This window comes from Sinocyclocheilus rhinocerous, unplaced genomic scaffold (assembly GCF_001515625.1).
Source record: "Sinocyclocheilus rhinocerous isolate Xijiao unplaced genomic scaffold, SAMN03320098_v1.1 scaffold2468, whole genome shotgun sequence".
In the NCBI taxonomy this organism is placed as follows: domain Eukaryota; kingdom Metazoa; phylum Chordata; class Actinopteri; order Cypriniformes; family Cyprinidae; genus Sinocyclocheilus; species Sinocyclocheilus rhinocerous.
In genome coordinates this window covers 472,599-483,130 of record NW_015655382.1, presented here as the reverse complement: position 1 = coordinate 483,130, position 10,532 = coordinate 472,599, and the positions used below count along the sequence as shown (strand labels likewise).

Sequence of the window (10,532 nt, the reverse complement as noted above, 5' to 3'; positions counted from 1 at the left end):
AAATCTGATCTGTGATGCGACTGTCGTTCGGCACGCTGCATTGAGCAGCCGCGTTCAGGTTTTAATTGTAGTGTCTATTTTTTTACTGAACTAAATTATTTTTATTACTACAAAAAATCAAAACGACGGTGGGGGTCGGTGACGTGGTGGGCAAGTGACGTAACCGGTGTTGCAGCTTAACACCAGTATAACCGTCAGCACCGTCTGTCGCGGCAAGCCTAGTCCCCTACAGAGCTGGGGTTCCCAAACTTGTCCCAGCTTATTTACTTGTAGTGCTAAAATTCTTAAGAAAACGTAAGCAGTGCTTGCTGTGAAAAACTTGCCACGTTGCCAAAGAGTTTTACCGTTTTCCTATTTGGCTGATCAGGTGTTTTTGGTGGTTGAGGCAAAAGAGGCCAACCTTTAAGTCTCTATGGTATTTTAGTCCCTAGATAAGACTAGACATGGATTAGCATGAGCTATTAAGAATTTTTAATAAATAAAAATCAGAAGTTACATTTTGATTTATTTTGAAATAATATATTTGTATTATGAATAATAAATGTAATCTAAATGTAAAGGTGTATTATTCTTAATAACGCTTAGTGTCTCGTGGAAGCGGAATCTCAATAACCCTCAATATCATGGACCATCATTTAAACATTAGAATTGGCGGCACCATATTCAAGGTCTGAACTCGTATTGCTGAATTCAGAACCCAAACGATTACACACTGAATCTGTGACATGCACATCCATGTACATTTGAGCATAAACAAACCTTTTATACATACATCCACTCAAATCCTTCACAATCTGTAGCAAGCTGAGCCTGGTGCCTTTCAGTGCAGGGGGTGGTGGGCACACATGCATACGGACCACTCCACAACCCCCACCACAGCACACATTTGCTGATTTGGCACGGTCAGCTGGTGTGTGCTTCAAAGGCCCAGCTCTCGGAGGGGGTACTGGGGGGTTGGGATAACCAGCAACCAAACACACACATACACAGGGGCACCTGTACGTATCAAGTGCTACTCAATTCCTGAAACCCAAGTAGTGTAGGGCAACTTTCAAGCAAGCAAGCCTATTAAACCACAAGTAGGGATCCTTGTGAGAAGGTAACGGTATTACATTTCGCCGGAGGTAGCTTACAGGAGTCCTTCGACGCTGCACACACAAGCTCTTGTGACAGCCATGTGTGCCGAGCGTCTCGCTTTAGCTACATTACCTAACAACTAGATGAGACTCAAACTTTAAGGACAGGGATGTGCAAAGCTACAGATTTTTATGATTTTTTATGACCGTTTATTATTTTAACGGTTGCATTTTTACATTATTTGCAGGTGCAACATTAACAGTCTTTCAGTTTGTATAACATACACCATAGTAGGGCTGCACGATAAATATCGCATCTCTGTGTAGTAAATTCTGCTCAATGTGAAAGCACGCACGTGATGGAGATTTACCGCTGATTACAGAACCGGCTTTACTGACGAGATGCTCGTTAAATATCGTGCAGCCCTACACCATAGCTAAGACTTTGGTACCAACTGACTGGCTGAAAACTCGTATAGCCATGTACGTTTTTTTAGTCATATTTGTACAATTACTGCTTGTGCAGCATCAACAGTATATAAAATGTTACGATATACGTGACAGCTAAGACTTTGCCACCAACCGACCTGTTAAAAGCATATGTGGCAGTGTACAATTTTTGCGGTACAATCATTTTAAATTAATAATCGATTTTTTTTACAATCAAGTGCAACATCAACAGTCTATCAGACTGTACGGTATACAACATAGCCAAGACATTGGTACCAATCGGTCTGCTGAATGCTCAAATGGCAGTTTACGATTTTTACGAATGTTGTTTGAGCAACATCAACAGTCTACCAGACTGTACGATAAACAACATAGCTAAGACTTTTGTACCAGTCAAACATATTGCTCCTTGAACACAACTGTAAGGCAAAATTTCTGACGCTGACAAAACTTCGTAAGAGGCAAAAATTTTGATGGAAAATTTACGAACTGATACTATGTATGAGCAACAGATCAAGATTAACACTTTCAGAGTAGAGAGACAGAGACAGCCCACAAGGCTATCGTGCCGACAACAACTACATTTTTTTATGTCAAATTCTCACAAACTACTTGCAATTCCTCAAAACACCACAACATCAATTATTTCAATGCTATTTCTCCCAACCACAAAAATAACAAAGAAAAAACCCAATGTGGCTACACATCTGAGAAGTTACGTCTCTAAATTAATCTTCTAAAATAAAAATTCTTTACATTATGATTCATCAGGATGAGTGCCGTACGATGCGTTACCACTCAATGTTTCTGGACCAGCTGATTCAGCAGATGTTAAACTTCACGAACGAGCCGCGCACAGCATTTGGTTTACAAGAGCAACTCATTCTGGAATACACTCATATTCGCATTACGTAATGTATTTGTTTAATGTGAAATGCTAATGACAATGTGGGCCACTTGGAATAAATGAATCGTTTTTGCTTGAAAATCCCCATCTTGGAGCGCAACCTAAAAATAAATCTCTCTCTTACAATCCCATTTGAGAGGAAGAGAATCCCATGGACATTGGGTTGGAAGAGGAAATAAACCAGGTCACTGCTGCTATCCTTGAACAAACGGTCCTGTTCTCCTGCCTGATCTCACTTCCTCCATCCCAACTGAAACATTAGAGAGGACAGGGAAATGGTGTCCTTCAGGGTAAACTACATGAGGGAGAGACAGTCCCTGCGGGCCAGAGGTAGTAACTTGTTCTTTTAATTCACACCATTGCTTCATTTGACACCAAAAGCTAGTCAAGAATGAACTGGGATCCACCGGAAGCAGGTAATTAGCCTAATTAGTGGGCCATAAAGTTCTCTGTGAAGAACTAGAGCACCTGTCGACTGTGGACTGATCCATCAGTTACATTTGTTCAGACTATGTAGTCTTGTATTTCGGTGTAATATCTACATCTGTTGCTTACACCTTGCTGATACCAATGACAGCAAGGGAAAGAGACAAATTAAACATGCACTTATCAATCATATTGTAATCATAAGTTATAATAACCATGCATTTTGATTTTTTTTAAAGTTATATTTATGGGTTTTTATGCCTTTAATGGACAGGACAGTAGAGAGCAAACAAGAAAGCACTGGGTGGAGAAAGGCGAGCGGGATCAGCAAAGGACCTCGAGATGGGAATCGAACTCGGGTCGCCACAAGCACAGTTGCGCTAGCTATATGTCAGCGCACTAACCACAAGGCTATTGGCGCCAACATGCATTCTGAGAATTAACCATTTATTTGTTATTATGAATCTGAATTTTTCTATTTTCCAACAGCTATAACTGACTGCTTGATTTAACCATTTTTGTAGTCAGTTTTAATTATCAAATTGTGAATTTATTTACCAACGTTTATAATGGATTGCTTGATTTATTGATTTTTGTAGAATTGTTTTGATTATTAATTTGTGAGTTTATCCATTTAGCAACATTTATAATGGATTGCTTGATTTATCGATTTTGTTGACAATTTTTGACGATCAAACTGTGAATTTATCCATTTACCAATGTTTATAATATATATAATATGAATGTAATCTGCTTACCAATGATAATAATTGATTGCATTATTTACTGAATTCTTAGACAAATCGATTATCAAATTGTGACTTGTACCAATAGATTTCACCGATAAATACACAATCTGTTATTTAAAAGTTAAATATGAAAATCAATAAATCAAGACAAGCTGATATTCAAAAGTTGATTTATCATTTAATAGATGTTTGATTTAACAATGTCATAGTCTATTTTTGTTTATCAAATTGTGAATTTATTTACCAGTGTTTATAATTGACTGTTCGATTTGTCTATGGATTTTCATAGACTTTCTTTGAATTTATTATTATGATTAATCTGAGTGTCACATTCAGGGCTACACAATATTTTGCCATTTAAAACTAAATGGTTCTAAAAATAATTTCTAGCTTTGAATTGTACATTTTCTCTAGTTTTTCTCAGGTATTGTACACAACGGCTTGATATTTGCTTCTAAATATTAATACAAGACCAACAACAACTACATTTCTTTAACACACTTGAAAGATTGTTCATTACCGGTTCTTAGTCATACCAGACATCTGGAAAGAGTTAAATTGAGTTGTTATTATGGGCTGACTCACTCCAAACACTAAATAAAGTTAGAACAGGCCCAGTTAGTGTGTCAGTCTCTGGTTTCTGTGACACTCCATCAGTCTGGCGAGGGAAGGGGGTAACATGACTCGAGCTGCCAGGCTGAGTCAAGCACGGCCAAGCCCAGCTCACATCACCTGCCACAGGGCCTGGGTGTGTGCACGCTTCACTGGAGCGACGAGCCGATCAGGAGCCAACCCTGCTACCTGTCAGCTCAGCACCACGTGTAAGAACTTGAAGCCTGCTTAGAGAGATCCTACTCATGAGAACTTAATGACTGCGCCAAATCTCTCTTAGCTGGAAAATTGAAGCTAGATACAGAGTGACGCTAGGGGTGGGTGACATGACCAAAATCTGACAACCACGAGAGGAGTAATTTTGTATTACAGGAACAATTTCTCATTCCATTAAAATTATATTTTGTCAGAAATTAAAATGAAAAAGGCTTATACAGTCTTATAAAAAGACTGTTGATTAAATTCTGATTGGATGAGCAGTGTTTGAAGTTGATGTAGCCTAAATTGACTATAAAATGCACACCGTACATTCTATGCTAATAAGTAAAAAGGAGTTAAAATAATGAACTATATTACATGATGGAAAAATACTTAGTACCAGTTTATTGTACATTGGTGTCTGTTGTTGCAGTTTAAAAAACAATGTATTAATAATAATAAGTTTGGGGCACTTCTCATATTTCCCATATGACCAAAAACAATTAAATGGTATATAATTAAATTGTATACTATTTTGTCTAAATAAAATAAAATAAAAACAAGTTTAGTTTAATACCATTTAAATGTTTAAATTCTTAGTCAAATTTAGGCATCACAACATTATTATGTAGGCTACAACATGAAAAAAAAAAAAGATATTAATTTTGAGATTTTAAAAAATATATATTTTAGTGTTTTTAAAGATTAACTTTCGATGACAGCAAAGGTAAAATAAATAAATTAAACTAAAACAAATTTTAAAAATAAGTTAAATAGGGAAATTGGCAGTGCAGTTAAATTAAATATCCAGTACTGACTATACCAATCAATAAATAATAAAGAATAATAATAATTATATTAAAACAACAAAGTTAAAATACTATATGGGCCATTCTACAGAATTGGTGCAAAGTCAGAGTTGGAAACGACTTTAATAAAAATGTGTCTTTTGTATGTATGCAAATTGTATAATATCCAAGGTACACATTTCTAGTAATTGTACAGTTAATTCTCATATTGTATTTTCAGAAAGTTCTGGAATATTTGTCCTCTCTCCAAATGTGTCACTACTGAAATATATAATTTAATAAGAAGGCTTATATTGACCTATTAAGATTCTGCTTACATCTTCCTTGTGAATATATCTTTTTCTATTTTATTAAAAAGTTTTCAGAGGTAAATCAATAGCAAATCACAATTTTAACAATATTTCAAGTGTGATTTATGAGATTTGTTGTTTTTTTTAAATCCAATTTTTCTTTGTAAAAAGGCAAAAAGTTGACCATACTGATTTCCAACTCAAGGATTCTTTAGTTTGAATATACATTGAACAATCATAACATCAAAAAACAGGAAAAAGAATGCAGAAGGGAAACCTGTCTGTTTTGGCGAAGTACAGTAGTGTGCAGGAAGTCATGGTTACTCATCTCTTCCTGTTGGAAGAGATGTTGAGAAGTTCCCAGGGCTGACCCGCTTCCTTCCTCACCACTAACAAACAGACACGGTTTTCCACATCAATGCAGGAAAACAACAGGACAGAACTGAATTTTCACAGCTATGCATGGTTTCTAAAGATTAAACAATAAGAAAGAGAGACTCTACTGGCCCAACAAATGTGTTTTTAACCCAGGCTGCGACTCAATAGCCAATGTTCCCAGCAAGTCGATAGCCACTTGCTAATGTCATGATGTGTGGAGGTTGGTTGGCCAGCATCTATACTCTTTGATGACACACAGGCACATCTATGAAGCCGGGCTAAATATAACTGCCATTGTTGTGGTCTGACAGAGGGACTTTGGTTGGACACAGCAGAAGATATTTAGCAGCAATAGGTTCAAATAAAATATATGTACGTTTGTCTTCACAAAAGGTGCAGCTTGAAAGTCATAAGGGGATCAAAGCAAAAATCTTTGCTAATTTAATCAAATTTAGACACTAAATTGTGTCACTGACAGATGGAGCACTTAATATGACTGAGGTTTTCCTGTTGACAGACACTGTTCAACATGTAGAACACCAAGTGATAAAACTCCAACTATGAAGCCATAGATTTTATAATTTAGGTTAGTGATAAATAAGGGAGTTCACTGTCCATTCTGAAAAAACGTTTGTGGTTTATTATATTTAAAATAAACTCATACTTTGAACTTTAAACATCCAAGTCACACTGAGGGAACTTCACAACATTCAGACACTGTTCCAGTGAACTGTGTGTAAAAAGCAACTGATGGGAATTCTAGAGAACAACGAGGAACAATGGAGCAACTCTTCCATTGAGCACAGACCAAATTATGGACAAATGGAACGTTGGCGTTTAAAAATTAGAACGCCGAACGTTCCCTTTAAAGAAACAGTACAGAACGAAACAAAACGAAAATTCTTTATAAAATAGTTATTTCTTCAGTGGAGCACAAAAGGAAATATTTTGTGGCAGCCCAGGTCACATCTTTTCTTCATATTTTTCATTCTGTGTTCCACAGAAGACAGACAGTCAAACAGGTTTGGAACAATAGAATTTTCATTCCTTTAAAAGCGAATGACAAATAAACATTTACAACGTTTACAGAGATCATAAACAATTATAATAAAACAGAGTCACTCGTTTTCGAATGTTGAATGTGACGTTTTGAATTAGTTTGCGCATAAAACTTCGTCAAATTACATTTAAAGATACGATACAGCACTCACCTTAAAATACCCCCCCTCGTAGTGCGTATTCGGGGGTCCGAAAATCGCGACTTCCCAGTTGTACAAGTCCGACTCGTCGACTAAAGTTATTTTGAAGCCTTCAACCGGTTCGTCCTGAAAACTTTTCAGCTCTAACATTAAAGCTTTTTGGGAACTCGCAACATGATGGTGTCCACGCTGAGCCATATTCCGAAAACAAACGATCTGGCATCCAAAATAACCCCGCAAACAACTTTAGCTCGCCCGTTTCACCGCACACGCTCACGCGAACAAACCCGAGATAAGTCACTCGATGAGAAATTAGGCTCAGCGAGTAACAGCCCCGGCCGAGTTGCTGTTCGCGTCGGGCATTTGAAGTACCACGTTAAGCACCTGCCGTCGATATTAAACGTGTCAGATTAATCAAGCGTTCCGCTAGTAAATAAACATGCGAGCAGGGCAGCTTGTTTGAGAGTCTCGCTCCCTCCCCCAGCGTCACTCTATAGGACACCGTGCCTGCAGCTGAAGATCACGGCCCGCCTAATACACCTCCTGCAACCAATGGAGCTTCAGCAGCTTAACCTCCGAGAAAAACACAGCACAAGGAAATATTTCAACCGCGCTTAAATATACTTTATATTGCTACGTTGACTTTTAATTCCAACACTGTATGGGGTAAGTTCTATCTATCTATCTATCTATCTATCTCTCTTACAATTTTAAAAGGTTTTTAATTAGGTGTTTGAAACCAAAACCACAATTTGTGACATTATCTATCTATCTATCTAGCTGTCTGTCTGTCTGTCTCTTACAATTTTGAAAGGTTTTTAAGTAGGTCTTTGAAACCAAAACCAAAATTTGTGGCATTATCTATCTATCTATCTATCTTCACCCTACAACAACAACAAGATATTTCATAGATAAATTAAATATCTAATTCAAATTTCTCCTAATGAATAAGGTTTTAATATTACAATAAACAACACCATAGACAAACCAGGAAATTAAGCTGCTTTAAGATGATTTATAAATCATGTTTTATGTTTAAAATGATTTATAAATAACAAATACGCAAATAAGTATTTTTAACTTTGTTCACTGCTTGTTCACACATGATTACAAACAGGAAACATCGTCGATCAAACAAGAGGCAAACATTTGGTCTACATATAGATGTATGAATTTATTGGTGCACACATAAAACTATAGCATCCTTCTCAAACTCTTTTGCGTGGACCTCTCAAAAATGTTGCTTGCACATTATTGGTCATTCTTGTAGTTCATTTATTCATCTTAAAACATTATATTACATCATACAGTCGGAAAATACATATGAAGGAGTTGGACAATACCTTCAACCGAAGAGCAATGAGAGTATATTTAATGATAAGCCAAATCCAGCAATATCTGCACTACAACTTGCCAGAGGGAAAACCTTATTAGATTAGCTGGGCCACTTCACTTGAATCACATTTAACAGCTAAAGTATTCATATCTATAAGGACCCCCCAAATCCCCCCAAACTCCCTCTACTGATATTTATAATAATTTAATGCAAAATGCAATTTTTTAAAAACATTCCAAGACATTTTCTGAAGTTTATGTCCTCATAACAAATAAAAATACATTATACCATCAAAAGGTGTAATATGGTGAAGCCAACTTTTACGTAAAAAAAAAGGAAACTAGAAAATAATTGCGACAATCAAGGAATGATAGGGGTTTTCTATGCAAGTGTTCATGTATTAGTCAAAAACAAACAAAAAGTAGGCAAAAGTTTACATTCCTACCCATGCAAGTTATAAATTTCAATGTGACTTGTAGCACAAAATTCAGACTTGTTAATAATTAGTTGCTTTTCTCAACATCAGATGATTCGAGTCCTCACAGGACCTGTAAAACACTAGATGTTGTATTTCCAGAAACGTTCTTTTACATCTGCTATTCAAGTCACTTCTTGTTGATGAACTCAATCGTACGATGGAAAACACTTGCAAGGTACCCTCAGGACAACGTCAGGTTTCATGAGCAGATCTCCACTATTTTGGTTGCGTCCTTACAACCGAGCGCTACAGCGTGCTGGATCTGACAGTTAAACAGGAATTACTTACAGCATGTGCCTGAATTAGTCAGTACAAGTTCATTAGTGTGGGAAAAAAAGGCATTTACCAGCATAAAAAACAAAAAGATTCCTTGTAATCTGCAAATGTGCAAGATGGCAGTTCTAAGAGCTGAAGAACACGTGAAGCATGAGTTTGGATGGTGTCAAAGCCACGGTGGCGTTTGACAGACGAGATACAGACCGAGCAAGTGCACATTTAGCTTTTTAGGCTCCCTTTAACAGAATTATATTCTCAAGACAGGTATTAGAAACATACAAGGGGTCATTTTAATATAATACTGTCCAGAAACATGAGACACTGTCAGTGTGTTAAATGGCATGTTTAAGGAATATTTGGGGTTAAAACGTTTAATGATGAATGCTATCAGAAAAGAATTTCGAATAGTACTTTAGTTTGTAAAAAGTATATATATATATAAAAACCAAATAAATCGCATCAAATCGATTAATCGCATCCAAAATAAGTGTTTACATAATATGCGTGTATGTATGTATGCATATATATAGTAAATCAGATATAAATATGAATATATAAGTATATACATGTATGTGTGCATTTATATATACACATAAATATACACAGTTAACACATATTATGTAAACACTTATTTTGGATGTGATTAATTGCGATTAATCGATTTGACGTGATTAATCTATTTGAGTTTTTTCCCGAACAAACTACGGTACAAATCGAAATTATTCTGAGGTAAACAGGCAACCTGGAGATTTCATCCTTATGGTGTCCATTAGGGTTGAAGAAAATTTGAGTAAATTTCTGGAAACACCTCTTTGCAACCCTAGCGTCCATTAACTGGAACATAAAAGTACTAGAATTACTATATCGGATTTGCGAGATGTAAAATAATCCGATTTTGTTCATTTTGCCACTTTCACTAACCGTCATTATCCTGAGCAAGGTTTGTTAGTGTGCAGTTTAGTTAACTATATGCAACTGTAGTATTATCTCCCAACATTAGGACACAAATAGTAGGGCTATCACATGATATCGCTAATATCACGTGGGATCGCAAATATAAACGTGGTCTAGAATGCAACCCTGTGTACCTATATGTCCTATATGCGTGCAACTAAATGTGCAACTGCACTTATGAGTGAAATTAGTGCTCAGAGGCAGTTAAGAGTTTGAGGATGGGTCGAGGGAAGGATGTTTCTGGTCCGAAACCAGTCCTGCAAGGGCTAGCCTCCGAAAAGAGCAACACATACGTGACGAAACTGGTAAGGAACAGACACGCTGATGTTTAATACAGAGAAAGGCGATGATGGGAGTTCAGGACAGAAAAAAAAAAAACGCAACAAACAACAAC

The 10,532-nt window shown here is 36.6% G+C and overlaps 1 protein-coding gene across 1 annotated transcript in view; it reads right to left on the bottom strand.

The window, feature by feature from the left end:
- Window positions 1-7,582, bottom strand: part of LOC107717978 (ubiquitin-conjugating enzyme E2 R2-like) — a 13,693-nt gene extending 6,111 nt beyond the window's left edge. The window contains exon 1 of the mRNA XM_016524890.1: window positions 7,107-7,582. Within this exon, the coding sequence (XP_016380376.1) occupies window positions 7,107-7,292 (186 nt within the window). The 5' untranslated portion in view covers window positions 7,293-7,582. The remainder of the gene's footprint in view (window positions 1-7,106) is intronic.
- Between the last annotated feature and the right edge of the window lie 2,950 nt (window positions 7,583-10,532).